Source organism: Bos taurus, chromosome 16, assembly GCF_002263795.3.
Source record: "Bos taurus isolate L1 Dominette 01449 registration number 42190680 breed Hereford chromosome 16, ARS-UCD2.0, whole genome shotgun sequence".
Lineage (NCBI taxonomy): Eukaryota > Metazoa > Chordata > Mammalia > Artiodactyla > Bovidae > Bos > Bos taurus.
This window is the reverse complement of record NC_037343.1, coordinates 56,309,527-56,331,410: the sequence shown is the minus strand read 5'-3', so window position 1 is coordinate 56,331,410 and position 21,884 is coordinate 56,309,527. Positions and strand designations below refer to the sequence as shown.

General features: G+C 46.2%; 1 protein-coding gene across 2 annotated transcripts in view; it reads right to left on the bottom strand.

Annotated features, from left to right (window-relative positions):
- The window catches only part of TNN (tenascin N), a 72,803-nt gene extending 55,124 nt beyond the window's left edge, over positions 1–17,679 (bottom strand). Inside the window, exons 1-4 of one of the 2 annotated variants that reach the window (XM_010813339.2) lie at positions 17,575–17,679; positions 5,559–5,999; positions 3,739–4,113; positions 2,159–2,422 (exon numbers count right to left, since the gene is read on the bottom strand). In XM_010813339.2, coding sequence (XP_010811641.2) covers positions 2,159–2,422; positions 3,739–4,113; positions 5,559–5,964 — 1,045 coding nt within the window. In that variant the 5' untranslated portion in view covers positions 5,965–5,999; positions 17,575–17,679. Of the gene's footprint in view, positions 1–2,158; positions 2,423–3,738; positions 4,114–5,558; positions 6,000–17,574 lie in introns of those variants that run through there. The other variant, NM_001205841.3, reaches the window with a different exon arrangement.
- Between the last annotated feature and the right edge of the window lie 4,205 nt (positions 17,680–21,884).

The window sequence follows — 21,884 nt, the reverse complement described above, 5'->3', positions numbered from 1 at the left end:
AAACATGAACATTGTCCAAATCACAAAAATGACTAAACACCCTCCCTTCTGACTAATATGAGTGACTATTCCCCCTCCCTTTTTTTAAACCAATGACAGCTTTAGTCTCCCTCTAGTCTGCCCTCTTTCTAGATAAGATTCACTAAGATATCAATCACAGGATTATCCCCAGTTCATGACAATATGCAATCGAAAGTAAATCCCTGCTTCCCTAACCCTTCTCTCAGATCACCGAATACAAGCCCAAATCCTACCCCAGACCCCTCAAACGCTGTCTTCCTGAGACACCCACGGTCCCTCGTTGTGTGCACTTCTGTGAGGCAACAGTCAATAAACCCAACTTGTTCAACTACAGGGCTGTTCTGAGAGGTCTTTGGCTAGAGGGCATTGACGACGGCAATCACAAACTGTCCTCCCAAAGAGGATAAGTCCTTCACGCTCTTTCAAACACTGAGCTACCCCTACCCTTTTCTATTCTTACCACCAAAATGGACAGGCAGCCAGATATTTCTGCAAAGACACTGCATTCCAAAGGCCCATCCACCTGGATCTCCCTGGACTTTCCTTGAGAGTTTAGGGAAAAATAGAGGCAGCTCATTTTATCACACCTAGAACAGTGCCTTTTTGTTTTTTTCAAGTCATTCAGTCATGTCCAACTCTTTGCAACCCCATGGACTATGGACCCTAGACTTCATGGAATTCTCCAGGCCAGAATACTGGAGTGGGTAGCCTTTCCCTTCTCCAGGGGATCTTCCCAAACCAGGGATCAAACCCAGGTCTCCCACATTGCAGGCAGATTCTTTACCAGTTGAGCCACAAGGGAAGCCCAGGACAGTGCCTGGCAATGTTCAAGTAAATGTTCAATAAAGTATGCTGATAAAAGGAATGAATTTGAACCCTTGAAGATCTAGGCTGTCTCAGGTACTTTCATAGGAATGAATAATTTCTAAAGAATAAGCAGTGATGCTTGTCCTTACAAACATCTTGGTAGCATTTAGTGGTGCCCTAGAGATTCTGTCCCTCCAGATCCATCTGCCTTCCTGTTCTGTATCCCAGATTATGACCTCTATGAAATGTATTAGCTGGGTTCCCTGGCCCTCTGATTTCTGGTCATGTGCAGTAAGTGAGAGTCACCAGAAGACCAGAGGGCAGACAGAGAGTTTGGGCAACTGTTCTCCTTCACTGCCTCCTGATGAGGACACAGTGGACTACCTGTGTTCCTCTACCAAAGGCACTTCAACAGGCAGCCATCTCCTAAAGCTCTTTCTGGGTTCCAGTACCAACTTCCATCCCCTGTCCCTTCAGACTGGGGTGGATCCCCACTGACGCTAGTCCTGGAGTATTTCATCATCCAAACCCTACCTATACCTTTATAAATAACCTCTTCACTAAACTTTCTAAGCTGCCCCATTTGTTCCCTCTCTTTCCTGCTAAGATGAATCTAACTGATACAGGTGGCCTCAGCAGACCCCCAATCATACGAACTTGACCTTGTTCAGAGGCTCAGTGAGGGCATGAGGATGCAGGTGTCCTCCATGGCTGCTTGTACGTGGGTGCCAGGGTAAGCAGAGAAGACTCTTGAGAGTCCCTTGGACAGCAAGGAGATCAGACCAGTCAATCCTAAAGGAAATCAATCCTGAATATTCGTTGGAAGGGCTGATGCTGAAGCTGAAGCTCCATTACTCTGGCCACCTGATATGAAAAGCTGACTCACTGGAAAAGACCCTGATGCTGGGGAAGATTGAGGGCAGGAGGAGAAGAGGATGGCAGAGGATGAGATGGTTGGATGGCATCATCAAGTCAAGGGACATGAACTTGAGCAAACTCTGGTAGATGGTGAAGGACAGGGAAGCCTGGTGTGCTGCAGTCCATGGGGTTGCTAAGAGTCAGACTCAACTGAGCAACTGATGAATAACAATCTCAGGAAATGGAGAAGAGCCTGTAATTCCCAATCCAGCAGGCTCCATCACTGGCTTGGAGGAGCAGCGCGAGGGGAATAAGAATGGAGACTTTTCTTCAGAACCTAGGATTGCAGCAGCTGTGTTTTACAAACTCCAAACCAGAGTAATGGCCTGAGTAGTAGAAGGGTACTTGTGGGGACAATGGAAGAAGATGTATAGAGCAGGACCTCTCCTGGGAAACCTGGCTGCTTCCTCACCTGTGGTGGCCAGTAAATGCTGTGGGCTGCTGGAAATGTCTTTCTTCACGTTGCGCAGGGTCACAATGTACTTGGTTCCAGGCAGCAAACCAAGGATCTCGTAGCGGTGCTGCTCCTTGGGCACTTTGATCTGCTTCACAGAGAGCTCCTTCCCCAGTGGGTAGTAGCTGAGGAGGTAGTGGTCCACCTGGCTGGAGGGCTCCCAGCTCACCAGCAGGGAATCCTCCGTGCTCTTGAGCAGCTGCAGTCCCTGGGGGGCGACCACTGCACACAGAACAGGAACAGGGGTGGAGACAGTGAGGGAACAGGGGTGGGGATCCATAGCCAAAACATATTCCTTGAGCACCTACTTTATATTGGGTTGGCCAAATCATAGTACCTGGACAAACCCAAATGAACTTTATGGCCAATCCACTGCTTAACACTATGAAGGTGGGTGTGGAGGATACACAGCCTGGGTAAGGCACCATGGTGGACCCCCAGAAGTTACTATCTAGTTAGAAGTTAATATTGACCGCTTATGTTGCCAGTGATGCTCCAAGTTTTAGTTCAAAACCATTCAACCTATGCCTTTAGCAGAAGTTAACATTAATCTTTAAACAGTCCAGAGATGAGAAAGAAAGGTACAAAAAAAAAAAAGAGAGAGAGAAAGAGAGGGAGAGAGAACCAGCTGGGACCAAGATGGTGAATATGACCTCCAACAGACCCTGAGTCTCACTCTACCCTGAATTTCTATAGTGGCATATTAAAGGACATGCCTACCAGCAGCCTTGACTGGGACATTAGGAGTCAAAAAAATGATAAAAAGAGAGTGGCACCCCACTCCTTTGAAAAATCACTGTTCCTTCTCAGGTAGACTAATGTACACAGCTCGCCATCATTAACTTCACTCCTCCTTCCTTTGTTTTTACTCTTCAAAATTAAATCTCTCTTGCTAGGTGGGCCAGAATTTGACCTGTGCACTTAGTTCCCACTTCTCCATTCTTTGACCGCTGAATAAAGCTTGTGCTGTAGGGATCTCAGCTTAAGTTTTGTTATTGGCAGCTAGAACTGCAACCCTCCCCCAGCCAGGCAGAGATCCTCAGCAGGGCCAGGGCCGGAGCAGGGTCTACAAGACTTCATTCAGTAACACCTACACACACACACATACTAGATCACCTAAGACTCCTGCTGCTGCTGCTGCTAAGTCGCTTCAGTTGTGTCCGACTCTGTGCGACCCCAGAGACGGCAGCCCACCAGGCTCCTCTGTCCATGGGATTCTCCAGACAAGAACACTGGAGTGGGTTGCCATTTCCTCCTCCAATGCATGAAAGTGAAAAGTCAAAGTGAAGTCGCTCAGTCGTGTCTGACTCTTAGCAACCCCATGGACTGCAGCCTACCAGGCTCCTCCGTCCATGGGATTTTCCAGGCAAGAGTACTGGAGTGGGTTGCCATTGCCTTCTCCCCATGGGATTCTGGAGTAGACTAAATAAAGGTGGGGTGCCCTACTTAGGACAAAATGTAAACTATGGTTAAAGGGTGCCTGGACCATGGGGGCCGGGTCAGAAGAGAGGCAGGCCCAGGCGCATCTCCACTCTCACCCTGGGCGCAGTCGAGGCCGGTGAAGCCCTCCTCGCAGTAACACTCGCCCGTGTCACAGAAGCCGTGGCCGCTGCAGTCGCCGGGGCAGCGCCGCTCGCTGCAGTCCTCCGATATGAAATCCTCATGGCACTGGCAGATGCCACGCACGCATTCGCCGTGCCCGCTGCAGTTCTCAGGGCAGGCGGGGTAGGCACAGTCGGCGCCCACGTAGGGCGGCTCACACACGCAGCGGCCATCCACGCAGCGCCCGTGGCCACTGCAGGCACCGGGACAGGCGAGCCGCTCGCAGTCGGCGCCCTCCCAGCCATGCTCGCAGTGGCAGCTGCACGTGTCCAGGGAAAAGGTCCCGTGGCCACTGCAGTGGCGGCTTAGACCTACCCAAGAGAGAGGGAAACAGTCAGCGGGGCCTGGAGGGCTTGTGAATGGGGAATTTCCATCCCTGGGGACCCTGAGAGCAGACGATTTCAGAATTCTGCATGACTCCTTCTGTAGAGGAAGGTAGGGTCTATAAGGGAAGACTAGGAGCCTGCCCTTTCCACCATGGGCCAGACTTGAACCTGCGAAATCTATACTTTATGCCTGAAAAGTCACAGGTACCACCCTAGCCCTTCCCTTTCCATCCCAAGCACTCCTGTGACTTCACTTGGTTCCCCCACCACCAACCCATAAAAGAGGCTAATTATTTAGTACTTTTCTATGAAAGCGCCTTAAACGCTCCAACCTAGGTATCAGTGGGCCAGGTTATACTAAGGGGCAGAGCTCCTGGGGTGGGCAGGAGAGAGTTAGGCTGGGTGGGAGTTTGTCTTCATTGGAGGAGCTGGACCTAGCAAGTCTGAGTCCTTAGGAAATGAGCTGAAGTTGAAGCCTGAAAGGTGGATCTGCAGAAGCTATAAAACAGCCCGGTCTCATTATGGGGATAACAGATGGGAGAAGGGTTAACCAGGCTCCCTTCTCTAATCCCAGACAGCAAGAGGCAGTTGGAGGGTGGGCCAGTCCTCCTGGTCTGCTCACCAGCCCCAGCTCCTGATTCCCAGAACATCCTCTTTCCTTCGTAAAAACTTTTGACGTTTGGTCAAAAGTTTGAAATTGCTCAGGGACAATTCTATGCTCTTTTATTGCCATTTTATTCGCCCGCAGCGTCCTCCGTGTCTAGTTCTGCGTCTGGCCTATAGGAGGCGCTCTTAATGGTAGCAATTTCTTCCAGCATTAAAATGTATGCCAAAGTATCACTGATTATTATTCTTTGGAAAATAATATGAGCAGTTTATGTTGAAAAAAAAATGTGATGGAAGTGCTCACTATTTGTAAAGTCAAATTGTAGTACTTCATTACTAACGAACAGTTTGCTGAATAATGGGCCAAGAAATCTTCTGTACATCATCTATAGTTCTCAGAACTAGACTAGCTGATAGAACTCTCCTCAACGGACAGTTGAGGAAATGAGGAATTTGCCCAAAGTCACACAGTGAAGAATGGCAGGACTGAGATTTGAACCCAATCCTGTCTAGCTCCAAGCCGTCAGTCTTCTTTCCTCGTCAACCTGTGGCTTTCCCTTATAAAGGGAAATAGAGGTTGGATCCACAGGTAAACCGGCGCCCAGAAGCAGTCTCTTCTGAAAGCACTGACCCAACAGTCCAGACTCACTTTAAGAGTTGCTGGTCCCTCCCTGCTCAGGCTTGAAGATAACCCTAGAGCTAGTACCAGATAACATCCCCCTTAGAGAAAACCCAGAGTGAGAGGCAGGGTGCTCACGAGCCTGGTAGAACACCTGAGGTGCTCATTCAGAGTTTGTTGAATGGATACCAGGTGGTGCGCTCACCCGCGGCTCCCGGGCAGCAGCGCTGGGCGCTGCACCGCTCCTTCACCTCCGCCATCTCCTCCTCCAGCTTCTTCACCCGGGCCAGGAGGTCCCGCACGCTGCCTGCCAGCTCACAGTCCTTCTGTGGCGTTTGCAGGCGGATGTTGTGCCTGAAGACGATATTCTGTTCCTCGGTCTCCTCTGGGGCCAGGAGCGAGGTTCCATCACCACGAAGGGGCTGGGGGTCAGCCTCCACCTGGACCAAGGCAGACTTGGGCACGTCGATCTTGTAGGTGTGGCTGACAGTAACCTGTTGCTCCTTCTCGCTGCATCCAGAAGACTCGAGAGTGGCTGGGGCCGAGGTCACCAAGAGCACAGAGCCCAGCAGGAGCACCAGGGGGAAGCAGAACCTCCCCTGGAGACCCATCCTTGGGGAGACGGGGAACTGATGCTCCTGGAAGCCTGCATCCAGAAGAACATGCAAAAGAAAGCCAGGGACATCTGCTGATGGAAATTGGCCTTTTTAATGGATTCTCAGGGTCCACGGGAAGCTGAGAAACCAGCAAAAAAAATTCATCCTTTATCTCCTGACGGCTCGAATTAGATTATTTTTTTGTTCCTCCTTCATACATTGCACATTCCTGCCTCCTGCTTTGCTGACACTGTTCCTACTCCCTGGGAGGCCCTCCTCTTCATTTCTAATTCTGTATTTCACCTGCACTTTAATAATAACAAGAACAACTTCTTGAAGTCAGGGCATACTTTGTGCCAAGCTTTGCTCACCCTAATCTATCCTGACAACACTAACAATTGTAGCTGTATGTGGAACACAAGTTGTGTACCAGACACTATTCTAAACATTCTACATTTATTATTTCATTCAGTCGTCACAACAACCCTTCATGGAATATATGGTTATCCCCATTTTAGAGATAGGAAAACTGAGGCCCAGCTACCTCAAATGACTTGCCCACAGGCACACATGGCTGAGAGTGGCAGAATGTGAACCCGAGAAATCAGACACCAGAGTCCATTCTGATACCGAGACATCGTGCTGCCTCGTGAAGATGAGGAGGCAGAGGCTCAGGGGATAGTGTTGACCTGGGTACCACGGCCAGAAAGGGCAGAACCTGTTCTCAGCCACTCAGGCGAGTGTCCCACTCACCACCTCTGCCCACAAGTGAGCAAAAGAGCAGAATTTCTAATCAAAAATAACTTCTCCACAAAGTCTTCTCTCACACCCCCTCCCTCACCTCAGCTGGAAATTAGCTCTCCTTCTGCAGAACATTCAGAGCAGGGTATGTGTCCCTCTGAGCATCTCTTAGCAGTGATTCTTGTCTTGTAATTACTCTTGGATGCAACCTGTATCCACACAAGCCTAAGCCTTTTAAGGCCAGGACCCAGAGCCAAGTCCTCTCAGGGACCGCCCCCAAGACAGGAGCACAGAGCCCCATGCTGAGGGGTTCAGTCAGCCTCCAACTCCTCTGATGCTCAGGTGATTAGTAAGTCAAGCCACCTGGACCAGAGCTGGCTGTTAGGTTCCACCTCTGCCGCCCACAGAAGGTGTAGACCTCTGGCACCATCTGTGTGCAGGACGACCCCATCTCTCCTGGGACCCCTGGCCCCCATCTGGGATGGCACATTCTTGATCACTAACAAGCCGAGTCAGGGCAGATGCCAAGGACCTGGTTTATACCTCACATTGACTCACAGGTGCTCACCAACCAGTACATCTCTCAGTCAAGCTGTCATCCAGAAACCAGTCTGCAGAGCTGCCTCCTGACAATGGACTCCTGTGACCAACTCAAGACTCACAAGCATTTGTACTAGAGACAGGAGAAGTCAGGAAGCCTAGTCCTTTCCCGGTGGCTATGTCCCAGGCAAACTCAGGGTCTGCCTCTCTGTGTGCGAGGCAGCTCCTATGTACTGAAAGGACAAATGGAGTGGGTCCTAGGTGTCTATCCCTGCGAGTTCAGTTCAGTTCAGTCGCTCAGTCACGTCTGACTCTTTGCGACCCTATGGACTGCAGCACGCCAGACTTCCCTGTCCATCACCAACTGAGTGTTAGCCTCCTCAGTTGTCAAGTGGGAATAACAGTGGCTGCTGGACTGCATTGTATGTGGAAGGCACTTAGCACCATGCCAGGCACATGTGTGCATGCTCGGGCACTTCAGCTGTGTCTGACTCTCCGTGACCCTACTGAGAGAGCCGATTCCTAGGTAGGCTGATAAGAAGTCTGGGGGTCCCCAAGGAGGAGAAAGGGGTCTGGAGTTCTCGAGGAGGAGAAAAGGACAAACTTTTTTCTTTAAGCGAAGAACTGATGATTCCACAACAAAATAATTCATCTTGCTCAAGGATATGTTTTTCCTTAAATTCTGTATATAACAATGTATCCTGCTTGAGGACATGTGTCTCCTTCTTGAGAACCTTCTGGCTAATCCTGTCATCTTAAAATGTATATTGTGGGAGTGGATCTAATAAGACCTTTACAACCTTGAGACATTCTTTTGATTTATTGTAATAACCAGTTAAAAAGTATATAGCTCACTTGCTAAGACTAGCAAGTGGGACAGTCTCCATCCCCCTTCTGATGTCTATGTCAGAAGCTTTCTCTGTCCCTTGTTATACTTTAATAAAACTCTACTACACAAAAGGTCTTGTGTGATCAAGCCCGGTCCCTGGTCCCGAAGCTAAATCTTCTTCAGAGATCATGAATCCGACATCATTCACCATAAGCTATCACTATGGACTATAGTCCACCAGGCTCCCCTGTCCATAGGGTTTCCCAGGCAAGAATACTGGAGTGGGTTGTCATTCCCTCCTCCAGGGGATCTTCTAGACCTAGAGACGGAACCCACATCTCCTCGGTAGCAGGGGGATTCTTTACCCCATGAGACACCTGAAAGCCCTGCCAAGCACATAGTAAGGCCTCAATAATTATTTTGAGGTTTTATTTTTAATCAGCTACTCAGTATGACTTCCTTTTTTCTCTTATCTCTTTTATTGGGAAGGGTGATATTGAAAAGAATGTACAACATAAATTGAATAGTTGGAGAAGGGGACAACAGAGGATGAGATGGCTGGATGGCATCACTGACTCAATGGATGTGAGTCTGAATGAACTCCGGGAGTTGGTGATGGACAGGGAGGCCTGGCGTGCTGCGATTCAGGGGGTCGCAAAGAGTCAGACACGACTGAGTGACTGAACTGAACTGAACTGAACTGAATGAACTGTTATGGGCTTCCCAGTGGCTCAGTGGTAAAGAATCCACCTGCCAATGCAGGAGACACAGGTTTGATCCCTGGGTTGGGAAGATCTCCTGGAGGAGGAAATGGCAACCCACTCCAGTATTCTTGCCTGGAGAATACTATGGACAGAGGAGCCTGACAGGCTACAGTCCTTGTGGTTGCAAAGAGTCAGACATGAGTTAGCGACTGAACACACACACAATGAACTGTTTTAAAGGCAACAGTCGTGGAACCACCATCCAAATTAAGAACTAGAATACCGTGGACCTGGAAGATATTATGCTTAGTGAAATGTCAAACAGAGAAAAATAAATACTCTATGTCTTCACTAATATGTGGAATCTTAAAAATAAATGAATAAATAAAAGAGAAACAGACTCACAGATAGAGAAAATTAGTGGTTATCAAAGAGGAATGAGGTGGGAGAGAGGCAAATGAAGTGAAGTGGATTAAGAGGTACATACTACTAGGTATAAAATAAATGTTACAAGGATATAATGTACAGCAGAGGAAATATAGTCACTATTTTATAACTTCATATGAGGTGTAACTGATGAAATATAAAATTACTACACGTACACCTGAAACTACTGTAATATTGTTGTCGATTAAAAATTTTTTAAAAAGAACTAGAATACTGCTAATGAAAGTGTTAGTCACTCAGTCGTCTCCAACTCTTTATAACCCCATGGACTGTAGCCTGCCAGGCTCCTCTGTCCATGGGATTCTCCAGGCAAGAATACTGGAGTGGGTTGCCATTTCCTTCTCCAGGGGATCTTCCTGATCCAGGGATCAAACCCAGGTCTCCCACATTGCAGGCAGATTCTTTGCTGTCTGAGCCACCAGGGAAGCCCTGAGCCACTAGGGAAGCTGCTAGAATCCTAGAAACCCCCATGTGTCCTCATCTGATACTGCCTCTCCTCCACATCAATAGTTGAAATCAGAGGAACACGATCAAAAGAATTGACCTGGGCAGACTACTTCTGGGCAGAAAAAAAGGAAATTCCCTAGTCATTAAGCCAAATTCTAATACTGTATAAAATCTTTAATTCTTAATAGTCACCATTTATTTCGTATCAGAAAGTGGAGGAAATAAATGCTGAAGGACCCTGGCAGAATTGTTATTTAAAAAATAAGAACATTACAACAGTAAATGTTATTTGTCAAGTTGCTGCTACGTGCAAGGCATTGACCAGATGCATTAATCCTCATGTAAGATTGATGTTATTCTCCTTACCCTGAGTGAAGAACCAGGTGTTGAAAGTAAGCTCACTTACCAGGAGCTGCTCAACCAGTAGGCAAACAGACAGGATTCTCATTTAGGTGTATCTGATTGCAAGCCTGTGCTTGTTCTTCATTGATGTGACATTCTGATACAAATAACGGATGAGTTCAGTATATATCATTTCTATGCAATCCCCTCCTTTGAACAAATGTCCTATATGTTGTACCCAAAGATTGTGCCACCATTGTGAACTAACCAGAACAGCCCCAAAGGAAAGCTCTTCTTCATGTTACCCCTTTGCCACACTCACTCCATCTTGGCTCTTTCTATTAATATTATCCAAAGCATGTATTATTGATAATAGTAATAGCACACCTCTTCTGATCACTTATTACATTCCAGGAACTGGACCCAACAGCTTGCAGAGGTAATGGAATGGTCAGTAAGACATTTCTTGTCATCAGCTGATTTAGACAGTTGGTTAATAAGTCCCCAAACATTTTAGAGAACGCTGTACAACTGGAGAGTTTCTGGGGGTGGAGAATTTGGGGTGAATAAGAGATGAATACAGTACCTGCCCCTTGCCTGGAGGAATTCAGAGATGGGAGTTTTCTTGGAACGGGCTGCATAGCAGACATTAGAGGGAAGCCACAGTGGGAGGGCTTGCACCCCAGAGTTTGGGGAGACAAGGTATGTAAGTCCTTCCACAGGTGAAGTTCATGCCACAAAAATGACGCATCTGGGGCCAGAGTTGAGATGCACCCGCCACAGCTCACTCCAGGGGGCGAACTACCAGAGGAGGTGCTCAGAGGGTAGAATGGGGACGGTCTGAAGAAAAGAGGGGGCAGGTGGAACCAGCTCTGGGAGCAGCTGCCTTAACAAGGCGTCTGATAACCAGAGGGAACTATAACAGCCCTTGCTTAACGAAATGCCTTTTCCCTTCTCTTCTGACCCCCGACCCTGCCTCAGTGAGCAATGTGCTAGTTGGAGTTGGGGAGATGGAAGAAGGAAAGCAACTTACCAGGCCAAATGTGACCCCCCCGCTCCCACCCGCTCACTCATCTTTGGATTCCAACATCACCCTAAACTGAGTGAAAAGAAAAGCTGCAGCTTGGGTGGGAGACCGAGACTCTGACATGGGAATGGACCTGCCTTTCACAAAAGGGGTTCTCTTCCAAACCCCAAAATGACCAACAGAGCTCTGGAATCTGCTGGAGATCTTTGTCAGAAGATGGAGAAGGTGAGGAGCACCAGTAGAGTGATTTGGAAGGTAGGTGTAGGATAAAAATGACCGTATTTCATCGTTACTGTCTTCCAAAGTTCAGCTGAGTGATAAATCAGTCACACACACATTCTCTGCTTACTTCCCTAGGATGGAAACTGAGGCTCAGAGCCAACAAGCAGTGTGCCCCCTGATTGTGCAAGGAAACTGCAAGATCGTAGACTGGAACCCAGGAGCACAGTGTCCACTAACTGAGCCATTAACTTCTGGGCGCTCTGCCATCACCAGTTACCACACAGATGGATCTGAAAAAGCACTTTCTAGGTACAGGCTGCACACCAGTTTCCACTGTCAAATCTCCGCTTCCCAGGCAAAAATAGAGCTAAAAAGGCAGGCTTCGGACCTCTCTGCCCATTGCTGTTATCCAACTACCCCTCTACCCCCAGCCCATGGCTTGCTATTCTCCAAAATATAAATGGAGTGCAGATGGTTTTCTGAAGAAGTTCTGAACAAACGCAAAAAAATCCATGGACTCTTGTCATAAACCTCAGCAGGACTGGGCATAGCCCACCCAGTCTCTCCATGTTTGTCTTTGAAGCCTGGAATAGGGGAAATCCCAGAAGCCCTTGTAGGAGTGTTCACTGTCACCCATCCCTCCAAGTTGTAACAAGATGTCCTTGCTAATTACAGCCTCTTGGATGCCACATGTTGAGGTCAGATTTTCCTGCTGCTGCTGCTGCTAAGTCACTTCAGTTGTGTCCGACTCTGTGTGACCCCATGGACTGCAGCCCACCAGGCCCCTCCATCCATGGGATTTTCCAGGCAAGAGTACTGGAGTGGGTTGCCATTGCCGTTTCAGCAGATTTTCCTAGGCAGGGGTATTTCTTGAAAGATGATGAGAATGGCGGAGTCCTCAACCTAGCTCTTCTGTCAAGGGTAATGGGCGGGAGGAGATGCCTTCTGGCTCTCTCTCCGACACGTGGCAGGGGGCTCAGGGGAAGAAGGGGATGACTTCACCCACTCTTTTATGAACGGTGACCACAGACAGAGCTCTGTGAGGACAGGGAGGAGACAGCGAGGGCAGTACACGTCACCCGGAAAAATGCAGGGCAAGTTTCTGAATGGGGATGATTATCCTATGGGGAACAGTTTTCCGTGGAGAGAAGAGTAACTGCTGTAGGAATATATCGGCAAAGGCTGTAGGAGCGCCGGGAAAACGCACGCAGGAAACCAGGCGTCCTCGAGGATCAGTTTCATTGACTGACGTGCATTCGGTGCATGCTAAGTCACTTCAGTCATGTCTTTGCAAATCTATGGACTGTCGCCCACCAGGCTCCTCTGTCCATGGGGATTCTCCAGGCAAGAATACTGGAGTGGCTCCAGGGGAAATCTGTCCCAACCCAAGGATCGAACCCGAATCTCTTGCATCTCCTGCATTGGCAGGAGGTTTGTTACCACTAGTGCCAGCTGGGAAGCCCCTCATTGACTGAACCTTTATTTAATTCTGACTTCAGGAGGGGCGGTGGGTGATGGGGAGAAATAGGAGCCGTGTGCATTAAAACTCAGGACAAATGCTGCCTCCTATTGCTGTTCTGAGAAAGGCTCTTTGAGGTGTATTCTACTGATGATGAACTGGATGGATGTTCCCCCTAGTTCAGCCCTGAGGCTGAACTGATGTCACTGGGCTCTACATTTGTGCTTTATTTCATTCTCTTTTGGCAGCCACATCTACCCCTGTGGCTTTCATTTCCAACTAAACACTGAGAGCTCCCCGATCTATATGTGAGTTCCTACCTGAGACATCCCTGTAAGCTCAGGGATGACAGTGGCCGTGACTGTTGAATTTCTCCATATTCACAGCCTTAAACCACAGTCCTGGCCAAAGTAATATTTTGTGTAAATAAGAATAGCCACTGGGTTTCTGCTGGTGTGTTTTTGCTTGTGTGTTTATTAGATGATGTGTACTGTGTCACATGCTTAATAATGAGACAGGATTCTCATTTAATCCTCAAAATCCTGGTAGTCAATTGATGTCATTCTTTGTTACAGGTGCTCAGAGAGGTTAAGTAAGTTGCCTAAGGACACACAGCTAATAAGAAGCAAGTGTATTAGTTGCTCAGTCGTGTCTGACTCTTTAGCGACACCGTGGACTGAAGTCCACCAGGCTCCTCTGTCCATGGGATTTCCCAGGCAAGAAGACTGGAGTGGGTTGCCATTTCCTTCTCCAGGGGATCTTCCCAACCCAGAAATTGAACCCAGGTCTCCTGCATTGTAGGTGGATTCTTTACCATCTGAGCTAAGGAATATATCCCAAGCTGGGATCAAGACCAGGTCTGTCCACTCCCCATATCCTTGTTCTTCATTTCTCTGCTATAATTATTGCATCAAATGGAAAAAATCCAATAAGATTACTACATGTGAAAAAGAGACCAAATGTCCGCCTTCCTGAAATGTTTCAGAGAGGGATTCTCCAAAATAAAGGAAGCCCAAGGCATACCGAGTGCTCAGTTAAACACAAACTTTTTCTGAGCAGTACCAAAGATAAACCCCTAGAAAGAGAAATTATTGTTTGTCCCATAAAGAGGTTAAATTCTGGTCAGTTATCTTGAGAGGCTGGAAAGCTCTCTTCCTAGGAGACACAAAGCACACCAAGACGTCTGTCTGTAGGGGTAATTATCAACCAAGTCTTTGGCCAGAGGAGAAGGATGGACTGTAATCCCAGATAGTCCTCTCCAATCCTAGGGCTGGTGGTCTTTATGTCACTTCATTTTCTCCAAAGAAGGGCAGGAATAAAATATACTACTTAGATCAAAGAGAGTAGTGGCCAATTTCTTAGCTACCATTACAGATCTATTTAAATTTAGGGCTTTCTCTGGTTCCCTTATTACCTCATCTTGCCCTTACAGTTAACCACAGCAAATAAGAGCACTGCTTTGGGTTTTAGAAAAGCTGTATTATCTTGGATTTCAGGGTGGAATCACTTCAAAAGATATTCTGTCCCCAAATGAAAGGGTGAACATCACTGAGCTAGGAAGGAAAGTGAAGGAGGTGGGTAGCTAGGGATGTCGCGATGTCACAAAAGTTCCCTGGAAAATTTACTCCTCTCCCAAACTCCCTCTGGCATATTCACCAGTGATCTGTTAACTCAGGGTCTTTTAACTCTAAAGACCCTGAGTGACTCGAGGGTCTTTTAAGTCAAACATTCAGTCTAGGAGAACAAGTTCTCATGCAACTGAGTACTTGCCGTGGCTCAACTCACCCTGGCCTGGAAACCTTACGTAAGGAGTTTCACCTTTGTATCTTTTTCTCCTGCAGGTTGCAAACACCTATGATACACAAGGCCTTCCCTGGTGGCTCAGTCGTAAAGAATTCTCCTGCCAAAGCAGGAGACGTGGGTTCACTTCCTGGGTCAGGAAGATCCCCTAGAGAAGAAAATGACAAGACACTTCAGTATTCTTGCCTGGGAAATCCCATGGACAGAGGAGCCTGGTGGGCTGAGATCCATGGGGTTGCAAAAGAGTCAGACACGACTTAGTGACTAAACAACAACAAATGATGCCCAAGGTCGTACTGTTTCCATCTGGGTCACTCTTTAGACAAACCAAGTGTATATGAGCACTTTCATTTCTAGTCTTTGTGATGTTGAACTCTGCACAGCCATTCTCCATAGGACATGAGTCAGCAAGTTGTGAGTGAGGATGAAAAATTGATTTTATGTGATAAGGCTTAATACGGTCACATTTCAGACCTCAGTTCCCTCAACTCAACCACTCTGCTAGTTCAGTGGAATACACCCAGTGAGTGGCCAAGAAATCCTTGTGAAGACCTCACACTGCCATGCAATACCCCTTCTCACAAAGAACTCTATCAAGTCTGCCTATGTGCCATAGGCTGGAAAAGATAAAGGATGGCATTCCTGACCCAGCCTCAGCACTCAATCACTTTTTCTTAGATTGCTCGTGTGATTATTTTGTTCTATCAACTGAATCTCTCTTTAACATTTTTTTTTTACTTGATTGCATCAGGTCTTAGGGCACTCAGGATATTCATTACATCATAAATCTTTCACTGCAGTGCATAGGCTCAGGAGTTGTGGCACACAGACTTAGTTGCCCCAAGGCATGTGGAATCTTAGTTCCCTAACCAGGGATTGAAGCTAGGTCTTGCGCGTTACAAGGCAGATTCTTAAACTCTGAACCACCAGGGAAGTCTCTATCAACTGAATCTTAATCCACCCTGCAAAGACTCACATGGGTGATGAGAAAGTGGCTACCATTTTCTAAGCACTTATTATGTGCCAGCCTCTATACTAAGAATGTTTAGAAGCTCCAACAAAGATATTTGTTTATCCCCCAGGAACGTCACACACACAAAAAAAGACCTTCATTTTGCTTTCAAGGGAACGCACAGGCTCATGCATGAGGAGAAGACAAAATGGGCACAAGGGCAAAAATTCAGAGACCTCGAACCACATCAAACCAAACACCCAGGCTCCAGAATGACTAAATATTACCTTATACAAAATTAACCTTATTCCCTATGGCCCTGAGGGGCGTCTGATGAGAAACTATACTTGCAGCTGAATGATAAGGAAGAGAGACACGTCATGAAAAAGTTGCAATTCCTTTCTTTAGTTTAGCATGTGGTTTTCCACATATTGAAATAACTTGAAAGCTCCAGCCTTCTATCAAAGAGGAGAGGCCTTTCCTTGTTAATTTCCAAGGATTTGCACTGCTCTACCCACACTCACTGGATCTCTCTTTGAGACCAACAGCACATATTCAGATGGTGGCTGGTTGTCATTAACAGTGAGTCTACTGTGCTGAAACCCAGAAAAGCCCCTGAAATCTCAGATCTGAGATCTCAGCTTCATCGGCTCGCATTCTGGTGACTCCAGATACTGCTACAGACCCTCAACCATGATCTCATGTCTGTATCCAGACCTTATAGGAGCCAAGGCTCTGGAATGAGCACTGGGTGGACAAGAGTTTCCACTGGGTCTGGGCACGATTTCCTCTGGCATCTTCTTGGGAACAGACCTCAGTCTACCCTTCATTTCAAACCACAGATGAGGACTGGGATGGAAACCAGAAGCCACAAGATGATTTCAAGTCATGCTGTCCTATTTTCTCTTTTCCAGGAGTCAACTACAGCCCACAAACTTGGGGACATAGCAGGATTCAGAATTGCATGAAAGAATGTCAGGTGGTTTTTTCCCTCCTCCCTGGGAAAATAATACTGATGCTAGTACTCTTTATTCCTTCCTAAGTTCCTTCTCCCAACACTCTCGCCTTGATTCTGAGTCTCCAACAAATGTCCAAATGCCAACAAACACTGAGTTTTTTCCATGTAGTCTCTGTGCTCAGCCAGCCACCAATCTATAGTCTTGGCTGAGCAGGTGTCACCCGATACCTTAGTAATACTTCAGCTTCTCCAAGAACCAGTGGACTTTGGGCACTGTGGTTAACCTATGTCCAGATTTGGGCAGTTTCTCATTTTTATGTTAGGACTTGTTCTTTTCTTAATGCTTATATAGGCAACTCAGTTTTGTGCTTTTAAGTGTTTGTTCTCACTCATTCTTTCTCTCTCCTTCTCCTAGCTCTCTCCCAAACATAAAAATAGATAAATAGATATGTAAATGAAAACATCTCCCAAAACTAACCCACAACATTATTCCTTGAACAGTTTCAAAATGTTTCCTTTGTGGCATTATGGGTAATAGCATTAAGATTTTGAGAAAAGACATTGTCCTCTTACAATAAGAATCAAAACTGATCAAATTAAATATTTGAATAAACTTCAAAGCTCTTCAGGTTCATTCACAAACATCATCTTTATTGGAATATACAAAATTCAGAAAAGAAAAAAGTTATAATAGTTTCCTGATCACAACTAAAATGAAAGCTCCATTTTAGAATTTTTAAAAGTGAAATATAGCAGATAAATTACAAAAACAGAGAAGTCTTTGACATTGTAAAGCCAACAAAAAAATAGAGATGAGAACCTGCTAGACTTAAAAGAAACATTAATATAAAAATCTATTATTCCATGTGGAAATTTCCCTACAATACAGACTGTATCTGGCCAGGTAAGAAGATTGTGCTTAGCTCAGTTGGGGAATCAAGTATACCATTGGTTAGGAACATGTTACTCAGGTCCTGGGAAATATTATTAGGAAATAGTATTTCCTAATTGGAAATAAATATCACCTCATGGAGTTGACAGGAGACCAATTACTCTGCCTGGATATTCAGGATCGGGAAGTGAAGCCCATGAATTCATTCGCACCTGGCCACCATCCTCCCCCTACAGGTAGAATCTTCAGAGATTGGTGCTCTTACCTTGGATGCTGTGGGGTACCACTTCCAATACTTCTGCTACCTGGAAGCCGGGCCTCTGGGGCTGCAGACCTTGGTGCTCGTTCTTTAATTCCCTCAGCTGTCCTCTCTGGGTTTAAATCCCATCCAGGCCAGGGGAGGAGCCAAGAGGGACTCTTGGGTGTTCCCTTCTCTTCCCAGCAAAAACTCAGTTAAGAGATAATGAACAAGTCTTTCTTATTCTAACCAGGAAAGGAAAAAATATATACAAAATTTCCCCTCTTTGTTTTTACTTCAGTTACACAGCAGCTAAAAATACTGGAGGCTGTTTCCATTTAAGTAGGTCCAGAATAAGGTTATTAAAAGAGTTTGCATGTCTCCTGGCCAAGAGCGGGGTCTCAGGGTTTGAAAGTGCATTCAGCGAGTCTCTCTTTTTTTGCTGTTTCAGGCACACTGGGATTTATTGCCTACCATTTTTAAAATAGGAGAAGACCTCAAGCATAGAAAGAAACAAGTGGAGACCTCAGGGACAGAACCTCTGTGACTCCCTCCCCCTCTCCCTCCATCGACTCACAGCTGGGAGTGGTGGGTTTCTGAGGACACCTGAGAGCAATAGCAGACCCAGAGGGTCCACTTCCCAGCCCATTCTGACCCCCAGCCCTTCCCAGAGGCCTCCCGCTCACCAGCACTGAAAAGCCCCATCACCAGGAAGGCACAGTGGTGCCCTTTCATCTACCCTTCCCCTTTTGCCATCGGATGGCCAGGCCTTTACTCTTTCTATGAACCAGCTGTTCCAATAGGTCACAGCCCTACCCTCCACCCCTCTCCTGCCCTGCTTGAGGTGGATTCTGGAGCACATATCTACAACATAATGGAATGAGCCCACATGTTTTAGTTCAGCTCCATAGTCATCAAATGTTGTTGGAGAGAGAGCAGGAGAAGGAAGAGGACAGAAGAGATGTGGGATCAGGGAGCTGCTCCCAGAAGTGTGAAGGTGCGCCCAGAGCCAGACTGAGTGTATCTGAAGCTTGTGTCTGCTACTGGCAGATGAACTTTGACTTAACCTCTTCCTGCCTCTGCTTATTTATCTCTAAACAAGAATAATGTGATTATGGTGAAGAGTAAATGAGTTGATACATGTAAAGAATTTTGACTAATCCCAGGGATACAATGGTGGTTCAATAACTGTTGGCTTCAGGGGAGGGAGGAAGGGATAAATTAGGAATTTGTGATTAACAGATACAGGCAACTATTTATAAAATAGATAAACAACAAGGACCTACTACATAGCACAGGAACTGTATTCAAAATCTTGTAATGACCCTGTAATGGAAAAGAACCTGAAAAACAATGTGTGTGTGTGTGTGTGTGTGTGTGTGTGTGTATTTTTGACTAGCCTGAAGAGGGAGGGAAAAACAATCAAAGGAGAGGAGTCAGGTCCCACATGGGATCCACGCTGCACAAAGAGAAGGAAACTGTCACAAGATGTAAGACATAGAGCAATGGAGTTCAGAGAAAGCAAGAATCCAGAACCAGACCTAAGACCCTAACCACAAGCCATAAGCACTTTCACCCTGTCCATGACAGGATGGACAGAATCAGTCATGGGAACAGGGGCGGGGTTTCCCACAGATTGTCAGATGGAGGTTGGAGCTGATTTTATTTAACTCTCTAAGAAAGGTGACTTCCATTGCCATTCATGTTACAGGATTTCTTCTCAGTAGCCCTCATTTTGAGATCCATAGTGCTGGTTGACTTCTCTATGTGTTTATGCAGAGGCTCATTAATTTCAATAAGAGCTCCTGGAGAATAAGGACTTAGTTTTCTTCTTTTCCCCTCACTACCTATGGCATTGCCAAGTACATAATGCATTACTTTAAATTTTCCAGCATGACAGATTTATTCCTTGAGATGCCCAAGGACAAAGCAAATTCCCCAAACCTATCCAGGCCTAATGAATGGTGGAAGGCACTGTTTTGTCTGCCTCCCCAACCCCCTTGCCCTTCCTCTTGCCCATGAGAACCCCAATTTTACTTAAATAGCCACTTGCCTTCTCCTGATTTTGGGCTTCAGGGGTGTATAGGCCCATTCCATGCTCGAGGAAGCGGGTTCTGATTTATCTAAACTAACCAGGGTAATTCCACAGTCCTTACTACTGACTGGTTCAGACAAGAACATGCAATGCTTTAGGGATCAGTGAGTTGTAAGGAGAGGCTACTGATGAGGCTTCAGGGAAAGGTCCTAACTAAAAAAAAAAATAAATGACTCAGAGAGGAGACAAACATTGTCCCATCTTTATATAAAGGCTGAGACTGTGTCAGATACCTTGCAACCAAATGTAGGGAGTCTTAGCCAAAGACAAAGAAAATCTTTCAGAGATGGCCAAGCAGAAAGATAGCAGGAATCTGGGTTTTTTAATGACATTGCTAAGCTGCTGAATTAATTGCCCCTCAAGTTTTTCTTTAGGCTCCCAGGTGGTTCAGTGGGTAAAGAACCCACCTGCCAATGCAAGAGATGCAAGAGACACTGGTTCAGTCCCTGAGTCAGGAAGATCCTCTGGAGAAGGAAACGGCAACCCACTCCAGTATTCTTGCCTGGAAAATCCCATGGACAGAGAAGCCTGGGGGGCTATAGTCCGTGGGGTTGCAAAGAGCCAGATGCAACTTAGCACACAAGTTTTCTACTTCAGCACTTTCTTGAGTCAGGATTTTGCTTCTTAGAACTGAGAGCGTTCCACGGGATTCTACATTTCTCTGTTAATTTATTGATAGAAAAGTGATTTATTGACATCCCACTAAGAACATAAAGAGAGAGAGATAGAAAACCCTAGGAAGAAATCATCACAGCCAGGGATGGGCCATAACTTACAGACAAGTAAATCAGTTTCCAAAGCTTTCTGTTCCTTGAGCAGCACTGCATGGCCTTCAGGTTGGGACTCCATGGTAGATTTTAAATTCTTTTTTTTTTTTTTTTTAATATTTTTAAATCTTTATTGGGACTTTTCTTGTGGTTCAGCTGGTAAAGAATCTGCCTACAATGTTTGATCCCTGGGTTGGGAAGATCTCCTGGAGAAGGGAAAGGCTACCCACTCCAGTATTCTGGCTTGGAGAATTCTATGGACCGTATAGACCATGGAGTCGCAAAGAGTCAAATGTGATTGGGTGACTTTCAATTCACACCATATATTTAAATTTATGGACCACAGCCTTGTCTAACTCAATGAAATTATGAGCCATGCCTTGTAGGGCCTCCCAAGACAGACAGGTCATGGTGGAGAGTTCTGACAAACTGTGGCCCACTGGAGAAGAGAATGGCAAACCATTCCAGTATTCCTGCCTTGAGAACCCCATGAACTGTATGAAATGGCAAAAAGATAGGACACTGAAAGATGAACTCCCCAGGTCAGTAGGTAACCAGTATGCTATTGGAGATCAGTGAAGAACTAACTCCAGAAAGAATAGACAGAGTCAAAGCAAAAACAACACCCAGTTGTGGATGTGACTGGTGATGGAAGAAAAGTCTGATGCTGTAAAGAGCAATATTGCATAGGAACCTGGAAGGTTAGGTCCATGAATCAAGGCAAACTGGAAGTGGTCAAACAGGAAATGGCAAGAGTGAACATCGACATTTTAGGAATCGGTGAACTAAAATGGACTCGAACGGGTGAATTTAACTCAGATGACCACTATATTTACTACTGCAGGCAAGAATCCCTTAGAAGAAATGGAGTAGCCATCATGGTCAACGAAAGAGTCCAATACACATATTTGGATGCAATCTCAAAACATAACAGAATGATCTCTGTTCGTTTCCAAGGCAAACCATTCAATATCACAGTAATCCAAGTTTACGCCCTGATCAGTAATACTGAAGAAGCTGACGCTGAACGGTTCTATGAAGATCTACAAGACCTTCTAGAACAAACACCCAAAAAAGATGTCCTTTTCATTATAGGAGACTAGAATGCAAAAGTAGGAAGTCAAGAGATACCTGGAGTAACAGGCAAATTTGGCCTTGGCGTACACAATGAAGCAGGGCAAAGGCTAATAGAGTTTTGCCAAGAGAAAGCACTGGTCATGGCAAACATCCTCTTCCAACACAAGAGAAGACTCTACACATGGACATCACCAGATTGTCATTACCAAAATCAGATTTATTTTATTCTTTGCAGCCAAAGATGGAGAAGCTCTATACAGTCAGCAAATACAAGACCAGGGGGTGACTGTGGCTCAGATCATGAACTCCTTATTGCTAAGTTCAGACTTAAATAGAAGAAAGTAGGGAAAACCACTAGACCACTCAGGTATGACCTAAATCAAATTCCTTATGATTAT